We start from the raw sequence: 20,310 nt of genomic DNA on the forward strand, positions 1-20,310 counted from the left end.
TTTCTCTTATTAAAATTTAGAGTTTTTAAATATATATATATATATATATATATATATATATATATATATATATATATATATATATATATATATAAAATTAACCAACTACTTTTATATGATAAAGTATATTAATTGGTGAATCTAGTAGTAAATCTTACAAACACATGGTCATAGGATAGATTGATGACACTCAAGGCAAAGTAAGATCGGAGAATGGTGAAGAAGATGAGGAGGAGGAGGAAGAAGGAAGTGCATGATTGAAGGTTAGGATATTATGACTGTCCAACTTTTTTCCTATCAAAATATGAGGAGAAACGTATATATCGGCCATGGATGAGAGGAGTCATATTTAAATCATTAGGGAGATGGATAGGTTATAAGACATCGAAGACGAGATTAAAACAAATGTGGGTCAGGAAAGGTGTGATCACCATAATTGACCTGGGCAATGAGTGTTTCCTAGTGGCTTTCTCGCATGAAGATGATAAGAACGCAACCCTTGTGGATGAGCCTTGGTTTATATATGAATGTTATTTAATAATGAAAGACTGGAGCCCAAATTTTCAACCAGTCAGTGATATTATTGAAGATGCACCAATTTAGATATGTGTTGTAGGGCTTCTAATCGAGTACTATGATTCAAAGATATTGTCCTTTATTAGAGATAGGATTGGGAAGACTGTGAAAGTAAATAAAATACGACACAATTCGAAAGGCGAAATTTGCAAGAATGTGCATGAAAATTACATATCTAAACCATTACTTGTCATGTTTACCATCAAGGGAATAATAAACAAGATTTAATACGAAGGGTTTCATCTTTTCTGTCTATCATGTGGGAGATTAGGCACTATAAAGAGGGATGTCCATGAAGAAAATTGGTTAATGGGGATAGCAATAAAGAGGGGGTGATTGGGTGTAGTGAATCAACAACTAGAGGAATGAATGAAAGGAACAAAAATGAAGAGGCTTGTGTAGGACCTTGGAGTGTAGTCTAGAAGACTAGAAGGAGAAGAAAGACGGTGGAAGGCCGGGAAAACCAAGATCCATTGAGAATTAATGGAGATCACGCATTAATGGGATCAAGATTTGCATCCCTTAGTGATGAAATTCTAGAAATAAATGATGCCATTAATGAGAATCTTGAGTCAACAAAATAAACGAATGAGACAAATATGGTAGGTAATGATGAGCAATAAAAAATAAAAGGAATAATGAGAATATTGAGGATATTGAAGGATTCCATGAGACCTTATGGGAGGAAATGATGAGCAATCAAGTAAAGAAAGGAATAATCTCTACCCTAACAACGAGCACAGGTTAATACAAAGAATTAACGTAGAAAGAAAATATACCCTAACAACGAGCAAAAGTTAATACAAGCTCTTAGAATCTTTCGTTTTGTTTATTCTTCTTCTTCTACCTCTTCTATTAATCTTTCCAAAAATAACAAGAAATGGATGGCAGCCCGGTTACCATACCATTCCTTGGCAATGCGTTGAGATCTCAAAAATTGAGATGCCCAAGATGGTAATGCCACAGCCACTCATATCGACTTGATGTTGTAGCATGACACCTTATGCTCCATCACCTTCAACTCAATCTTGAAAGTTCTATTGACAACCATAGGAGCTTTAAGGACCAAAACCCTGTTTCTGTCCAAAATGCGCAAAATCTTGTCTTCCATGTGATCCCAAAAATATACAATACATCTTTGATCAAGGAATGACCACCATCCCTTCTCATGATTAAAACACCACTGATCCCGTCGACCAATAAAGTGGTGTCATCCACAAATTTCTCTTTAATCTTTGTGGCTTGATTGATTTTGAAAAACCAATCCTTTCTACCCACCATATGCGTAGATCAACTAGAATCCGAGTACCATTCTTTGCTACCTTGGGCTCTATCTCTCACAGTCACCATAATATTTTCTTCCGCACACATTTCTGCAACGTTCCCGGAACTGCTGCTGTCGTCTAGAAGCTCACTGATGCTGCAATAACCTTCTGTAATCATGACTAAGAGTATATTCTCTTCATCCAACTCTTGTCTAGAAACCTTGGCTTCATCACATTGATGTTCCCTCTGTTTTTCATTGCAATCTCTTGCAAAATGACCAAGCTTTTAACAATTAAAGCATTGTGCTTTACACTTGTCAAACTACATGGTATCGTTGTCATTGCTACCATTTCTGCAGGTGCTCTCACCCCTTTGATTCGTAGGATTGAATTTTGTGAATCTTTTCCACCAAATTTTTGAAAATTTCCTTTGTTCTTCACGAGCCATTTTCCTTTTGACTTCTTGCTCTTTTCATTGAACCGTGCTTGCAAAGCGACCTCCTCCTTTGCTTTGTCGTTACTCCTCTCATCCATCCTTTGTTCATGAGCCTCAAGAAAGCTTTGAAGCTCCTTTTTGCTCAAACTCAGAAGATCCTTCGACTCCTCAATCGCCACTACAATGTTGTCAAATCTTGGTGTCAACGAACGCAAGATTTTCGACACAACATTCTGCTCTGAAATAGCTTCTCCACAATACTTGATTTGATTCACCAATCACGTAATTTGCATTACGTAATCGTTGATTGTTTCCTTTTCCTCCATTTGAATCAATTCAAGTTTTTGTTTGTGAGTTTGTAGCTTTACCACCTTTGCTTTATCAGCCACTGCATAAGACTTTTCCAAGATCTCCCAAACTTGCTTAGTCGACTCGCAATCGCCAACCTTCTCAAAGTTGTCACTATCCACAGAAGAATGAATCAAGAACAACGCCTTATAATCCTTCTTCTTTTATTCCTTATGCACAACCTTTTATGCATCCGTAGCATCTACGACGAGTGAATTAACCCCATTCTTGATCACTTCAAGAATATCTTGATACCCACACAACACCTTCATTTGTTTGGAGCATTTGCTGTAATTCTTCCCATCTAGGGTTGGTAGATTTGTGGGAACTCTATCATTGAAAACGGTGTTCATGTTTACACAGGGGATTGTGGATGAGAACTAGAGCTCCTGATGCCAAATGTTGCCAAATGTTAGAACATATAATTATACTTTGCAAATCAATGGGGCTTAGAAAGAGAGAGAGTATCTAAATTGCATTAATTAACTAATATAATTATAGAGATAGAGTATCTAAATTTCATTAATCAATTAATACAATCATTAGCCAACTGTTATATTATATGAGGATAGTTATACAAAACAAATTAGGACCCAAAATAAGCCATAAAACTGCCTAAAAACTCAAAACTCGGGCTGGTAACCGGTTACCTCAAAAGCTGTAACCGTTTACCATTGAAGCATAACCAAAAATAAAAACCAAACATTTCAAGTGTAATCGGTTACTACTTTTACACTAACCGGTTACATCACTCCAGACCAACTTATCAGGTACCAGAAGTGTTTTTTTTCGACCCTGTAACCAGTTACCATCCTGCAGTAACCGGTTACAACATTTGAATTATTGGAAATTCATCCAACTGAAACAAAGGAAATATCAGAACATGCTTTGCCTCCGAAGAGCAGTAAATGCTTGAAAAATATCAAGAAACCTTCTTCTGCTTGTACATTTTGGCAGCAATTATAAATACCATCATGTTTAATAAGCCAAGTCCAGATAAAAGGAGAAAAAATAATCAAGATGTCCATTATTCAAGTTATCTGGAATCCATCCAAGCCTTCCACCTTGTGTAGTGAAGTAAGTTACTATAGTAAGAATGAAAGAGCTCATGTAATTCCCAAATGAAATACTAAAGAGAGGCAATGAACTACATAAAGTCTGCATAGCATCTGGTGATTCGTTGTAGAAGAACTCAAATTGTCCAATAAAAGTGAATACCTCTGATGCGCCTAATAAGAAATATTGAGGTGTTTGCCATAATACATTAAGGGGTACGGCAACACGTTTATCAACAAGGCCAAGCGTTCTTGCAAGCTGCAAGCGCTTAATCTCCACAATAGCAGCTGATAACATGCACAGTCCTGAAATAAAATGGCCAATTCCTATTCTTTGAAACACGGAAAGGCCTGTTTTCGTGCCTGTACATTTCCTTGCGATAGGCACAAGTATTCTGTCGTAGACGGGGACCCACAAAACAACACTTACCATATCAAAGATTGAGAGGGAAGCTGGGGATAATTTGAAGGAACCAATATTTGTGTCCATCATAGTTCCTTGCTCTACAAACAAGGTTGACATCTGGGCATAGATAGCAGAAAAAATTATGCCAGTAGCCCAAATTAGAAACAGGCGAATCAAGATTTTCAATTCTTCCACTTGTGTCACGGTGCAAAGCCTCCATGGATTAGAATAGTCACCGCTTATGTTCTCTGAATCAGACACTACAGCTGCTCTATCAAAATACCTTTATTTAAACATCAAGAAAAAACCAAAACAAGGAGATTTATAAGGTATATCCTTCAGTCATTATTAACAATTATATTATTAGCAGGAAGCAAAAAAAATTAAAAAGTCAAAGCATCAAATTTTAGCCTACGATTTCTTGGTGCAATAAAGACTTCTTGGTGCAATAAAGACAGTTTACAAAGAAAATGTTTACATGCAATAAATGTGAAAATGGTGTTTTTTGTGTGCAATAATAAAGTAACTCGTCTTCTTTTACAATAGTACAAATAATAGCTCAAAAGCAATATCAGACAGAATAGTTGCACAAATTACACCCCAAACATAAACAATTCCTATAACAATGGAGCAGGGCTCATCTCTCTTATTTTCTCATAAACAACCAACTCCATGTTTGCCATCAGACAAAATTGCACATCAACACAAATATTTTATAGAAATTCAACATATATAAAGATACTCCTTTGACTATATTGGCCAATAACACTAGGGCAGAAAGTAAAGCTCAAAGTAAAAACAGTACCTCAGATCATCGTGGTGCATCAGTTTGTGACTTCTTTCAACTCCGGATATCTTGTCCGGCATCTCATACAGGAGACTACTATCCTCTGGAACAACCAAATTCTGCTTCCGGACAGATGCTAACACAACCTGACACATTCTTGTAATAGGGCTACCCATTGGCTTCTGAAACCTGTATAGAGAGGTTCCTGAAAAGAAAATTCCAACGGATAACCCCATAAATAAAGCAGGAATACCGAATCCAAGACCCCATCCTGAATTATCTTGAACCCACACAATAAAGCTGCATGATGCAATGGCACCTAAGTTGATCGAAAAAGTAATACCAGTTGAAAAAAGAAGCCTTCTTGGCTCTTTCCTTGGAGTCAGTATCATCAAACTGATCTGCCCCAAAAGAAAGCACACATGCTTTTACACCACCAGTCCCAAGTGCAATTACATAGAGACCAAAGTAGAGCGGATAATATTGCATGGGACTAGTCGGAGGACATACAGAATCCAAACATTCAGCTGGCTTCAATGATGGAACGGATGCAGAAACTGTCAAGATACACATCCCCTGCAAGAAACATCCATATTGAGTCACATATTAAAACGTGTTAAGACAATTACTGACAAGGAGAAGAAATGTATCTTAAGAGTGTGTTTGAATGAAGCATTTTAATGAGGTAATGTAATGTTTTGAGGAAATTCAAAATGATTTGCACAAAATTTATTGTTTGGATACAAAAATGAAGAATTATTAAAATGATGGAAATTTATGGAGTATTTTATCAATGTTAAATTTAATCATTTTGAAATGACACCAAAAACCAAAGAATTTGAAATTCCTTCATACACCATAAAATGTATTTGTTACTATTATTTCTTCAAATTTTGCAAATTGGTCCTCATATTTTCCAAAATTAAAAAATTGACCCTAAGAGTGTGTTTGGATGAGGTAATTAGAAATTTTAAGGGAATTTAAAATTCAAAGCAATTCAAATGATTCAATTGAAATCCATTCATTTTAAATTATTTTGTTTGGATGAAGTATTAAGGTAATTCATTGTTAGATTTTTTGGGTACTTTTTTATAAAATATAAATTTTTTGGACCAAATTAAAAAATTGAAAAGTAGGGACCAAATTGCAATTTTTAAAAATTTGAAGGACCAAATTGTAAAATTTAAAAATTATTAAGGACCAATTTGCAATTTTTTTAAAATTTTTGGGGTCAATTTTATAATTTTGGAAAATATGAGGACCAATTTGTAAAATTTGAAGAAATAATAATAACAAATACATTCTATGGAACATGAGAGGAATTTCAAATTCTTTGGTTTTTGGTGTCATTTCAAAATGATTAAATTTAACTTAGATGAAATACTCCATAAATTTCCATCATTTTAACAATTCTTCATTTTTGTATCCAAACAATGGATTTTGGTCAAATCATTTTAAATTCCCTCAAAACATTACTTTCCCTCATTAAAATGCTTCTTCCAAACACACTCTAATTTTTATTTTAAATTGCAAATTAGTCCTTAATAATTTTTAAAATTTACAATTTGGTCCTTCAAATTTTTAAAAATTACAATTTGGTCCTTACTTTTCAATTTTTTTAATTGGTCCAAAAATTTTATATTTTATAAAAAATGATCCCAAAAATCTAACAATGAATTACCTTAATATTCCATCCAAACAAAATAATTTAAAATGAATGGCTTTCAATTGAATCATTTGAATTGCTTTAAATTTTAAATTCCTTTAAAATTTTCAATTACCTCATCCAAACACACTCTAAGAGTATTACAACGAAATAGATCATAGAGAAAACAGAAATTGTCCGGTATCGTCCCCAGTAACCATCCGCCAGAACAGCTCCAATAAGAGGTGTAAGATAACAAGTTCCTTGCCAGATGCTGACATTTCTCGCAGCAGAGGCGTTTCCTTTGTGTAGTTTGGTGGTAAGATAGGTAACAAGGTTTGTTGCAACATTCATTGACTGTCATTTACATACATAAGTATGATAGTAATGAAAATGAATCACCTAAAACATTAAACATTAAGGGCAATGTAAAAAAAAAGCATACCTAGAATAAATGGACAAGCTCTCCAATTGCCAGTGTTGTGCTTAATAGCAGGCTTCCATCTAAAGTCAACTGAACCATCTCCTGTGTACTGTTTGCTCCTTTCACCCTTAAGAATTAAAATAAATAAGTAACTTGATTTATAAAATTCAGCTGACTCATATTTTAAGTTCACCAAACTGATTTTAGAACACAGCTTACAATATGAAAGGTCTTTATACAACAGATGAAAACAGTTAAAACTAGACTTGCAACAACAGAGAATCCAAATCCTTTTTAAGGATTCAGATAAGAAAGGCAATAACAGCCAGAAACACTTCATTTAATTTCCATTAAGGAAGAGTAATTCAGTTCTGATAACAACAAATAAGACAAGTAAGAAAATTCACAAAGTATAAAAAGGGATAAAAGTAAAAATAAATCTAAGCAGTTAACTGACATTAATATTATGGCAAAGGAAGGAGAGCAGAACCTGAAGAAATCCCTGCTCCAGTTCCGGAATGTCGGCAGAACCCATGCCTCTTAACCACTATGGTATATGGATAATGGAGAAAAAAGCATCTTCAATCTCAATTACTCATTGAATGCGTACAACTTGCGACAATAATATGACTGCTGACAAAATTATTTATTATTGGATAATAATTCGAAGTGCTCATCAAAATTTAAAGTAATACAATTTTTTTTAGTAAAAATTAAAAGGAAATATTGAATGAAAGATCTCAATAATTAATTTACTTTTTTTCTTTGAAAATGATGGGTGAGATAGCTCAACAAATAAATGTTAGTTGAGTTAAATAATTGTAAGCGGTTGATTTAGGGTTCGATATTTGACACTAACATTTATTTATATTTTTGCATTAACGTAAATAAGTTGCTGATGTAAAGTTTGATATAATGTCATCTTAAAACTCTTTATACTCTATATTTCTATCAAATTAAGTTTTATATTTAGAATATTTGATTGTCTCATATTATTTATTATTTTAAAATATCAATGATAGGTTAATTATTTCTTTTGCTCACGTGTTTTTTTTTTAATCTTAATCCCCTAACTTTTGTCCTGGCTATTTTAGTCAATTTCACTAATGTATCAAAAAAACAAAAATCACATCAATGGGGATCAATCTTTTAGATATCATTAGTTACAAGTGTATTTGTTGCAATTTTGGGAGTGAACATAAACTGCCATCACAGGAGGGGGCAGGGACTATTTTGAACAAGGCATAACAAATATTTTCCTTTACAATTGAAAGAAAGGTGTGCGCAATTGCATAATATCATATTATATTACATAAAGAGCAATCACAATAATGCAGAAGGAATTAAGAAAACGAGGTTCACTAGTAACAAATGCCTGAAAACCCTTATGAAGCCTTCTTTGACTTGTATCTTTTGGCAGCAACTATGTACATAAACATATTTAAGAAGCTGAGTCCAGCTAAAAGCCAGAAAAAGTAATCGAGATGACCTTTGTTCAAGTTATCCGGAATCCATCCAGGACTTCCCCCTCGTGTAGTGAAGTAAAGTACCACAGTGAGAATGAATGAACTCAAGTAATTCCCGAGTGAAGTAGTCAGAAGCGACAGAGCACTGCATAAACTTCGCATAGCATCTGGAGATTGGTCATAGAAGAACTCAAGCTGCCCCACAAAGGTGAATACTTCTGCTGCTCCCAATAAGAAATACTGAGGGATTTGCAAAAGTATAGTAAGGGGTACAGGGACAGCTTTATCAACAAGGTCGAGCTCTTTTGCAAGCTGCAGACGCTTAATCTCCACAATAGCAGCAGCTGACATGCACAGGACTGAAATAAAAAGACCAATTCCCATTCTTTGCAACTCTGAAAATCCCCTTTCTTTGCCAGTAAATTTTCTTGCAATGGGAACTATAAACCTGTCATAGACAGGAACCCAGAAAATAACACTTACTACATCAAAAGTTGAGAGGGAAGCTGGTGGTATTCTGAAAGAACCAATTCTAGTGTCCATCATAGTTCCTTGTTCCACAAACATTGTTGACATCTGGGCATAGACCGCAGAAAAAACTATGCCAGTAGCCCAAACTGGAAACATGCGGATCAAGATTTTTAATTCCTCCACCTGTGTCACAGTGCAAAGTCTCCACAGGTTAGAATAGTCACCACTTTTCCTCTCATCATCAGAGACTACAGCTGCTCTGTCAAGACACCTTCATTAAAATAAAGGAAAGTAAAAAGTTCAGTTAACGAGTGCGTGGAATCTTCCAAAGCAAGTAAGCATACTTAAACAAGTATCCATAACAAATCAAATTATTATTAGGACAAAAACTAAATATGTAAATTTAGCAAAAGGATTTCTCAACCTACTGAAGACTTTGTAAAAGAAAATTGTTTACATGCAGTCTATCCTACAAAACTATCCATGAAATTAACATTCTATCATTCTTTCAAATAGGAAAAAGAGAAGCAAGAAAACAATGAGTCTTCCATTAACCTACTCAAAAGAGAAACCCTGACAACAATCTAATATTTTCTCATCCGTCTTGAAAAATAATGAAACATAGCAAGTTCATCCCGTGATAATATCAATCTATATTCGACAAGTAAAGCTTGTAAAGTTATTTTTAACAATCCAGATAGGTAAATTATGTGCAAAGTTGAGTGATGAATGAAAAATCTAAAATGTTCAACATAAATATCTAATCACGATTAGTTAAGCAACAAAACTAGGGGACATGATAACTTGATAAGCTACCAGTATCAGGAGTTACAAATTTGCTTTCATATTAAATGCGTACACATCAAGACACTGGAAAATGTAAGTGCACCGAAGAAATTTCCCCCCATTACTGATCTCAAAAGCAATGCAATTAATACATAATGTGTGTGGATGAAATATCGTAGATCAAGTGACATTTATACCATCTATCTTATCCCATCCAAGGTTCCCTCATGACATTTTAAAACAGTATGTTGTTGGTATTAGCCATAAAAACCAAATATTGTGATAGTTTAATTAATGAAAATCTCGCATAAAAAATGTGGAAATATCCACACATGTTGAACTTTTGGATAAGAGTATGTAAAACCAAATTGCACTCTATAAGCAGTATCCCAAGTTTGATGATTGTGACAAATGTGGTGTTTGATGATGGGATGGCAGCATATCGGTACCAACCACTGAGAGTTGTAGATAAGAAAAAAAGAGATGCAAGAAGGGTAATAGTAAGGGTGTCATTGCTAAATAGTGTCATACTGAAATCATCTCTGAGAGTGCATGGCTAGATAATGTTTGGCTATTTGATATGAACTCCAAACACTAGAGAAAGTAAGGTGATATTATTATTAGTTATCCAAACCTCTCAGGAAAGGATTGGGTAACTACAGAGTTTGATAACTTTGATAACTTTAGTACACTTTGAAGATAGATGTTAGATGAGAGAGAATGATGGTTAAGAGGGATAGAGAGAAAGTTACCATAGTTACAAAACCTAAAGGTAGCTAATCTTGACAATCCTATCAGGCCTTGTCAGATGGGACAGACAAGGCTTTGACCGGCCAATGGAACCCTTAGTAAACTTTGAGTTTGGCAGGAAGGTGCATTGCACATTGACAAGAATATAAGGAATAAATTATTATTATTCATTGAACATGCTCCCTTGTTTTTTTGACAGTGTGACCAAAGCTGAGAAATGAGAACATTATAACAGTAAAGTCAAAGTAAGGGCACAATCACCTTAGTTCATCACTATGCTGTAGTTTCCGACTTCCTTCGATTGCAGAGCTCTTGTCTGGTGTCTCATACAGGAGACTACTATCCTCAGGGACAGTAAGATTCCGTTTCCGAAAAGATGCGGCCACAACCTGGCACATTCTTGTAAGAGGGCTTCCCCCTGGTTTTTGAAACCTATATAGGGGTGTGCCTAAAAAGAAGCTTCCGATAGCTAATCCCATGAATAAAGCAGGAATGCCAAATCCAAGACCCCAGCCTGCATTTTCTTGAATCCACACAATAAAACTGCTTGATATAAGGGCTCCTATGTTGATAGAAAAGTAAAACCAGTTGAAAAATGACCCCTTCTTAACCCTTTCTCGCGAATCAGTATCATCAAACTGATCTGCCCCAAAAGAGGACACGCATGGTTTAATACCACCAGTCCCAAGCGCAATCAGATAGAGACCAATGAAGAACACAGCATATTGTGCAGGAGTAGCTGGAGGGCATACAGCACCCAAGCATTCAGCAGGCTTCAATGCTGGAATAGATGCAGAAAGTGTCAATGTACCCATTCCCTGCATGAGACAGTCATGTTACCGGTTAAAACATCTAATGACAATTGAATGTAAAGTATGTAGAAGAAAAGGAAACACAGAAAAACCAAATGGTGAGAATACTGTTATACAACATGCTGATACATACACCTGCTGTTCCTAATATTAACTAAAATGTTTCAAATGAAAGAATGACTTTGAGTTCTATGTAGTCAATGCTCAAGTGGATTTCATCAAAAAAAAAAATTGTTACTTCCATGATAAGAAACTTAAAGATGGAGTAGATGCAGTGCGGTGGAAGGAAGAAATTTTGGAACAAAGTATGCTCAAAACTGGTCTTCGGATTCTCCCTTTTCCATATTTCTTCAGCAGTATAATATTTGTTTTTCTTCCATCCTTCATTTTCTAATCAATTACTATAAAATGTATAAAAGAATTTAACTCCACATATAAACGATATTTAGAAATGGTTTGATGACATCCTATCACCATCAGATATTACATTATGCAAAAAACTATATAATGCATATATCTTGAATCTGCCCATAATTCTCATGTAAGCATTAACTTTTCTTCAGCTCTACAAGAAATGACGCAGGACATATCCAGCAGTATATCATAGGAGAGATGTGTGTAGAGAATTATTTGAACAGAAGAATTAAAATAATTTGGTTTGTAATTACAATGAAATAAATCATGGAGAAAATGGCAATTGTCCAGTATCGTCCCCAGTAAGAATCTGCTAGAACTGCTCCAATAAGAGGTGCAAGGTAACAAGTGCCTTGCCAAGTGGTGACGTTTCTTGCCGCAGAGACATTTCCTTCATGTAGCTTGCGAGTAAGATAGGTAACAAGATTCGTTGCAATACCATAGTACGCCAAACGTTCACAGCACTCATTGCCTGTGTTTCATATCATGTAAAAGTTCAAATAAAAAAAAAATTTACCAACAAAAGTCCAATTTTGTAAAAATAATTACCTTTTACGTAAACCGTAAGTGAAATGAACAGGCTTACCTAGGATAAATGGGCAAGCTTTCCAAGTGCCAGTATTCTTCTTAAGCACTGGCCTCCCTTTATAGTCGACCGAGCCATCTCCTGTGTATAGCTTACTCTCTTCATCCTTCAGATAAAAAAAATAGCAAATAGTTCATTATAGAGCAAAAAGCCACTTCTTCTATATGGTTTAAACTCGGAGGAGTCAAAAAACACACTGACTATAGGAAACAGTTTACTATTTCATCAACCACCCTAACCCTAAAATCGATTATTGCACAATTGATATTAACCTAAAGTGAAAGGGCTTTTCAAGAAGTTCAATTACTCAACTGAAAATGAAAAAGAGGGGGAACCTGAATAAGCGCTTCTTCCAAACGCGAAGAATCGTCTTCGACGGAACCCATAGCTCTGATATCGCTGAATTGAGTTCAAACTCCTCTTTCAGTTTGTGCTTCTAAATTGAGGGAGGTTGCAATTTATTTATCTATGGATAATAGGAATAAAATAAATTAATCCTTGGAATGCTCAACAAAACTACGCCGCAATTACTTTTCGTCTTTTGTATGTTGTTGATTGCTTGCATTAGAATAACTGAATAAGCAACCAAGAAGAAGAACGTTGCGTGGGAGAAAGAGAGATTGAGATGCAAGTTGAATTTAATGAATAAATATTGGGATTACGTCTAGAAACATAGCCAACGAAGCGAACCCATGTCTCTCTTGTTGAAATGTCAATAGCATCGTGATACTGTGTAGTTGTTAATACTGTAACTATAAAATGCAAACGATCTCGACCGTAAAATATATACGTTTTTTAGGGTTAATTATGATAATCTAAATTAGTTAAGTAACAGCCGTTGGATCAATCTATACGATGGTGTGCTTGTTTGTTCAGTTGCAGGGGATCTGCTTCCGTGGAATACCAAATTTCTAAAATGCCCTCTTGCTTAATAGTTAATAGTCTCTCGGTTAGGGGTGATCAAAACCAAACCAACCCAATAGAAAACCGCAAACCAAACCAAACCAAACCGAAACCGCAAAAAACCGCATTTGGTTCGGATTAGTTTGGGTCAGTTTTTACAAAACCGCACGGTTCGGTTCAGTTTGCGGTTTGTATTTTGTAAACCGAACCAAACCGAATCAAACCGCACTATGTTACAACCTAAATTTTACTAACTCACATCCAACCCAAACTTAAACTTATTATACATTAGCATTATGATTACGAACAATTTTCTCATCCTTACACATATAATTTCAGTCCCGATCTTCTAAAATCTCTAATAACATTATCGCACCTTCTTTGCCACATACATCTTCCCTCTTCTTCTATAATCTCTACTCTCTTATATTCTTTCTTTTTCACCTTCTCCTTTTTATGTAAATGTTCTGTATTTCTGTTTCGTTTTTATCGCATATCTTCTTCTCTAATCTCTCAACACTTTTTTTCTTTTTCACTTTCACTTTCACTAATCTTTCGTCTCTTCTATTTTTTTGTTTCGTTATAATAATTTTTATATTGTTTTATGCTATTATTTTATGTTTAATATTCCACTTTTGTCTAATTTAATTTTTACATATTAAATGGAAAATTGTTGTCAAAATATGACGAGTTTTGTTGTTATTTGATAGTGTATGAATGTATAAATACAAAATTATGTTATCATCTATATGTGTATGTATGGCTCAATAAAATATTTGTAAAAAACCGAACCAACCGAACCGAACCAAACCGCATTAGTTTGGTTTGGTTTGGTTCGGATTTTTTTTAAAAGCCAACCGAACCAAACCAAACCGCACTATTTTTTCTCTTGCGGTTCGGATGATTTTTTTCGTCAAAACCGCCCAAACCGCACCGCGAGCACCCCTACTCTCGGTGCATTTGATTCGTAAAATGGTAAGTATTGGATAGAACACTATACTACATTATATGACTTTAAAATATTGGACAACTTTTTATCATGTACGATATTTGATGAATAATGGACATGATAAATAAAATAAAGTGATAAATACTAAAATACCCTTTAAATATATATTTATATCACTTTATCGAAGATCGAAGGTTGCAGATTGTAATATATTAAAAGACGAATATTATTTTTTTATTATATATAGGGTATTTTTGTCATTTAAATAACTTAGTACTAGTGACAAAAGATTATTTTCACATTGTAAATATTAATAGAGGAGAATGAGAGAGAATACATATTTTTAGTAGAAAATAAAATGGTATTTCTGTATTTTAAATAACTTGTGCCAGTATTAAAAAATGGGTACTTTCAGTGGCGGTTCTATAGCCCGGCGAGGCCGGGCACGCGCCCGGGCTCAACCCCTATTTTCTTTGTATTTCCCCCAATTTAATAGTCGAATTCTAGACGAAATTAGGGGCAAAATTAATAAAAATAAGAGTGTGAAAACTAAAATAGATGAGTACCCAATGGTCCAGACAGGCCCAACCCAATTAATTATATATGAATTATAACAAAAAGAAAATTAAAATTAATTATGCTACAGTGTTATAGACCGGCTGGTGTTTCATCTCTTCCCTCTTTGTCTTTGACGGTTGGTGCTTCAAGATATACATATTTAATCATTATTATTAAATATTATAATAATAAGAGTTTTATATTGTTGATAAAACTTCAATCAGCTAATTATCTTCTTAGTTTTTTTTCTTGAATGATACCATTTTCATTTTTTAGTCTTCTTGCAATTTATGCTTTCAAAAATTTATAATTGATTAGACCTTCCCTAATTTTATATTTTTTTATACTTTTTTTCTATTATAATTTTATAGCGACATTATAATTTTTCATATATTATAAAATCAAACAAGAAATCATGGGCGTTTAAATTTAATTAAAAGGTAAGAGTAATACAAATTGAAATGTGTGAAAATGATGAGTTTTACTATGTGGTCAAATTAGAGAGTTCGAGCAAAATTAATTTGTCAATATGAGAAATTATCTAAGTTTTCCACATAATAAATAACATTAAAATTTTTGGGGTATTTTTTAAGAAATAAGTTGAAAATATCCAACTATTATTTTGTTAGCTTTTGAGGGATTATATTTTATGTTCCTTATTTTTTATTTTCTTTTTTATTGAATAAATTATCTTTAATAAAAATAATATTAAAATTAATGTATAAGTAAATTTATAGTTATAAAATAAAATAAATGCGTATAATTTGAAATTTCAACTCAATTATAAATATTATAATAAACCAATATAAAAACTAAAGTGAAAAAAAAACTATTTGAATTTTTAGAGTTTTTTAGTTTCCTCAGGGACACACACGTTTACAATTGAACATTTACTATTGTTCACTATAAATAGATCTAACAAAAACTAAAGACAATTTAAATACTCTTTATTTTCTTATCATCTTTTTTTAGAGTACAAGTTAGAAAAGGCAAGGTACTCGAAATCATGGGCGGAGCTACAGCCAAGCGAACTCGGACACGCGTCCGCGCTCAACCTCTCCTTTCGTTATATACTCTCCACTTAATAGTTGATTTTTAGACAATACCAGGGGCCATTGGCGGTTCTATGGCCCAGCCAGCCCGGGCACGCGCCCGGGCTCAACCCCTATATTCTTTGTACTCTTCCCAATTTAATGACCAATTTTTAGACAAAATTAGGGGCAAAATTAATAAAAATAAGGTGTGAAAATTAAAACAGATGAATAACCAATGGTCCAGACCCAATCCAATTAATTATTTATGAATCAAAACAGAAACTAAAAAAAAAACTCCCTTAAAACTAAACAATGATTACAACAGAGGTTCTTACTAACGGACACTCGTTAAGCATATTCAATAAAGAAAGTATATTTTTTTATAAAAATCAATATTTTAATTTCTAATATATTTTTAATGGTTTAAATACACACATTATTTTAAAAAACTTACCATTTTAATTACTTAAAGAGTGCTCTTAGAGCACTGATTAACATTTCCCTAAAAGAAATATATAGCACTTGTCTTATATATTCCTAACGTCAGTATTATTTTTTATCATTAGTCATGACTATCATAAAAATAAAGCTAAGTAGTAAGTTAATATATTTACATGACAAACAGTACAAAATATATATATGATAATTCTATAAAATGAATGTATTGTTTCGTTAAGACATATATAAAAAAAAGCCCAAAAGATATTTAATGCATATACTTAAATCAAAATAAATAAAAGCAAAAACAAGTCCCTTTTAGTTTATTAGAATTAATTTATTTAGTCTTTGTCTAATTTACTTAATTTATTCTAGTGTTAAAAAATATTTTAAAAAACACTAAAAAATATTTTCTTTTATTATTATTAGATTATTTATTTTATTAAAAAAATAGAAAACGTGTAATTTTATTTGATTAGGTTTTTATTATTCAATAAAATTTTTATTTAATTTTGTTTTGCTACTGTTTGTTTCTTTTTTTTAATTATTTAATTTCTAATAGTTTTATAGACCCTATATAAATTAATCGATAGAACAATCTACTAAGAATATGAGGTTTGTAAGCTCCTCCTAAGTTAAACAGTCCATTAAGATAAGGTTTGTGAGCTCCTCCAAGTTAAACAGTCCATTAAGATAAGGTTTGTAAGCTTTCCTTAAGTTCTTTCTTAGTTAAGTTTATTATTAAACTTAAGACAATTAAATTCATTCATAAATTAAATAACTCAGAATCCTCTGAGAGTTCAGCTTCACACGCATTCCAACTGCATCAGTCTCTCCTTAAATACTCTATTAGTCTACAAATTCATTGAGTTGACTTTGATATTACCGATGTCGACAACATCCGTTGAAAGAGCTTTTTCAGCAATGAGGATTATCAAGTCTAATTTGCTCAACAAGATCAACAATCTGTGGTTCAATGACTTGATGAAATGTTAAACCGAGCGGGAGATATTCAAGTCAATTAAAGATGTTGATATTATTCCAACATTCACCGCAAAGAGGTCTTGGAGAGGGCATTTACCTCCTAATTTTATTTAGCACAATATTCGCATGTTAGGTTTCATCTCTCTTATGTAGCACACTTTATGACTATTTATATATTATATCACATGTAATTTGCAGTTAAATTTTTGCCCAGGCTACCTAAAATTTCTGGCTCCGCCACTGCCAGGGGCAAAATTAGTAATTTTTAGACAAAATTAAGGACAAAATCAGTAAAAATATGGTGTGAAATTTTTGGACAAAATCAAAAGATTTTTTTTAGATAAAATCAAGAGCAAAATTAGTAGAAACATGATGTAAAATTAATAAAAACAAGGTGTAAACTTTTTGCCCAGGCTCCCTAAAATTTCTGGCTCCGCCACTGCTTTGGTCTTTAAAATTCTGTAATACGCACAAAAGAGTATTTTCACATTGTAAATATTAATAGAAAAGAATGGCAGAAAGAATATTTATATTTTTAGTGGAAAATAAAATGATATTTCTGTATTTTAAATAACTTGCACCAGTAGAAAATAAAAGAGTATTTTCGTTATTTAAATAACTTGTATCAGGGACAAAAAGTTGTCCCAAGGTTTAGTGAGGGACAAAAATTTGAGTTTTAGTCCCGTCCTAATCCTGAGTTTTGTCCTATCCCGTAAACAAATTTTAAATCAAACGCAGAATAACTAGAATTGTGTTGTCCAGTTTCTCGTTTTTTAGCAAATCAAACGCACCCTCTCAGATCTCAGTTATAAGAAAAATTCACTTTTTAAATATATTATAAATAATATAGTTGGACAACATACTGTCCAGATACGTTATTTATTTACTGTATTTAAAAAAATAAATATTTTCTTATAAATGAGATTGGAGATAGTACTAATAGTAGATTAGAATGGAAATATTTGTGTTTGTTTTCACCAAAACATTTCCCGAACAATTTTATCTATGATTTTCCTAACTTATATGTTAAGGCACAAAAATATAAAGGAATTTAAGAGAATAAATTTTTAAATTAAAAAGCTTAATTTTAAATTTTGAAAGATTAAATGTATTTTCAAATGTGAGGATCATTTTGAGTTTTTTACAAATATGTGACGTAACACTTAAGTTATGTTTGAGAGTTTGGAAGGAAAAAAATATTTTAAAAAAAAAAATCAATTTTCGAAGCTCTCCTTTCTCCTCCCTTCCAAACTCCCAAATATAGTCTTAGGGTTGAAAAAATATTCTCCTAATATATTTAGTTAGGGTCCGTTTGGTTCACTCGAGGAGAGGGGAGAGATTTTTATCAAGGGGAAGGGAGGTGAGGGAAAGGGAGATGAGAGATTTTAATTACATATTTGGTTTAAAATATGAAGGCGGGAGGAGAAAGTTTATTTCCAAATATGTTTGGTTCACAAGGGGGTGAGGTATTTTGAAACTAATTTATATTTTTAACCTTTTAATTTTGGCATATAATCTATTATATTTACCATTTATAATTTAAATATAAATTCATTGGCGAAATATAAATATTCAATTCGATAACATCAAAAAAATTATAAAAACAACAGAGATAAATATGTAAATATAATCATAATTAAAATGGAGCACCTCCCCCTCCCCTCTGAATCCTTCCAAATCGGAGGATCATTTATAATTTAAATACAAATTCATTGACGAAATATAAATATTCAATTCGATAACATCAAAAAAATTATAAAAACATAACAGAGGTAAATATGTAAATATAATCATAATTAAAATGGAGCACCTCCTCCTCCCCTCCAAATCCTTCCAAATCGGAGGACCGTTTATAATTTAAATACAAATTCGTTGACAAAATATAAATAGTCAATTCGATAACATCAAAAAAATTATAAAAACATAACAGAGGTAAATATAATCATAATTAAAATGGAGCATCCTTCCGAATCGGAGGAAGTAAAATGATTTCAGCCTCCTCTCAATCGCAGTTGCAAGGATCGAACCGTGGTTCTCCTCCATACCAAGTCAAACGCCAATCACTGATAGACTACCTAAGAATTGGTTCAATGTTGTTTTTTACATACACTATAAAGAACAGTTGGATCTACTTAGGGGTGGGAATAGGCCAGACCGACCTACAGGGGCCTATGGCCTAGCCTATATAAGGCCAGGTCAGGCCAGACTTATTTAACAAAAAGGCCAAGCTTAGGCTTTTTTAAAAGCTTATTTAATAAAATAGACTAGAATTAGGCTATTAAAAAAGCCTATGAAGCCTTATAGGCCGACCTATATTTTCATGTATATTAAAAATAGGCTAAATAGATTGGCCTATATTTGCATGTATATTAGAAAAAAGGCTAAATAGACAAGCCTATATATGCATATATATTATAACAAAGGCTGAATAGGTCGGCCTATATATGCATATATAGGACGACTTATAAGATTTCTTAAATAATATGTATTAATTGAAAACCATAATGAAAAATATAATTTTAAATAGGCTTTCATGTTAGACCAGACTTTTTAAAAGGTCAGACCAGACCAAAAAAGAGAGTCTATTATAGGTCACAGGTCAGGTTTAGACCTTTCAAGTTTATCATAGGTCAGACCCAGGCCTTATAAAGCCTAGCCTAGCCTATTTCCACCCCTAGATCTACTCCCTCCGTCTCAAAATATAAGAGAAAAAAATGCATTTTTCTTGTCCCAAAATATAAGAGAAAAAATCATCTTTCATTTCTTTTAAGATAAAATTAAATGCAAATTGCATTTAATTTAAATTCTCTCATCATTTCCATAACCAACAACCAATTAGAATGTTTTTTAAAAATTTTTCAAAGCACTTTATTTCAAATAAACCATAAATCAAATAAGTGTGTTTTTAATTTTCTTAATAAAGGTGATTTTGTTTTTTCTCTTATAACTAGTAAAGGACCCGTGCGCCCGCACGGGTCACGTAAAGTCGGTATAAATATTAAATAAATATAATATGGTTATGGTTAAAAAATGTATTTTAATTTATACGAATTAACAGAAAAAAATCAATATTAATTGTCATATAAATATTAATTTAATTTATTATGTAGTAGTTGTTAGGATATAGATAGATTGTTTAATTGCTATTAAACCAAATATATGGTGGAAAAAAAGGTTTGGCCCGTCGGGCATGCCAATAATTTTTATAATTGTTTAT

At 32.8% G+C, this 20,310-nt stretch overlaps 2 protein-coding genes and 1 pseudogene across 2 annotated transcripts; all 3 read right to left on the bottom strand.

The window, feature by feature from the left end:
- Positions 1 to 1,866: 1,866 nt before the first annotated feature.
- Positions 1,867 to 2,978, bottom strand: LOC131605670 (uncharacterized). The gene is made up of 4 exons (XM_058878001.1): positions 2,847 to 2,978; positions 2,646 to 2,723; positions 2,211 to 2,537; positions 1,867 to 2,124 (listed from the first exon to the last, which is right to left on the bottom strand). Exons 1-4 carry the CDS (start codon positions 2,976 to 2,978, stop codon positions 1,867 to 1,869), a joined length of 795 nt encoding a protein of 264 aa, XP_058733984.1.
- A 137-nt stretch (positions 2,979 to 3,115) lies between these two features.
- Positions 3,116 to 7,933, bottom strand: LOC131602994 (protein NRT1/ PTR FAMILY 8.3-like; annotated as a pseudogene).
- Positions 7,934 to 8,187: 254 nt separating this feature from the next.
- LOC131602993 (protein NRT1/ PTR FAMILY 8.3-like) lies at positions 8,188 to 12,885 on the bottom strand. Its single transcript, XM_058875231.1, has 5 exons — positions 12,563 to 12,885; positions 12,228 to 12,333; positions 11,896 to 12,113; positions 10,677 to 11,233; positions 8,188 to 9,150 (listed from the first exon to the last, which is right to left on the bottom strand). The coding sequence occupies exons 1-5, from the start codon at positions 12,611 to 12,613 to the stop codon at positions 8,328 to 8,330; spliced, it is 1,755 nt and encodes a 584-aa protein (XP_058731214.1). The 5' UTR covers positions 12,614 to 12,885; the 3' UTR covers positions 8,188 to 8,327.
- Positions 12,886 to 20,310: the final 7,425 nt, after the last annotated feature.

The sequence above is a fragment of the Vicia villosa genome, linkage group LG5, assembly GCF_029867415.1.
Source record: "Vicia villosa cultivar HV-30 ecotype Madison, WI linkage group LG5, Vvil1.0, whole genome shotgun sequence".
Lineage (NCBI taxonomy): Eukaryota > Viridiplantae > Streptophyta > Magnoliopsida > Fabales > Fabaceae > Vicia > Vicia villosa.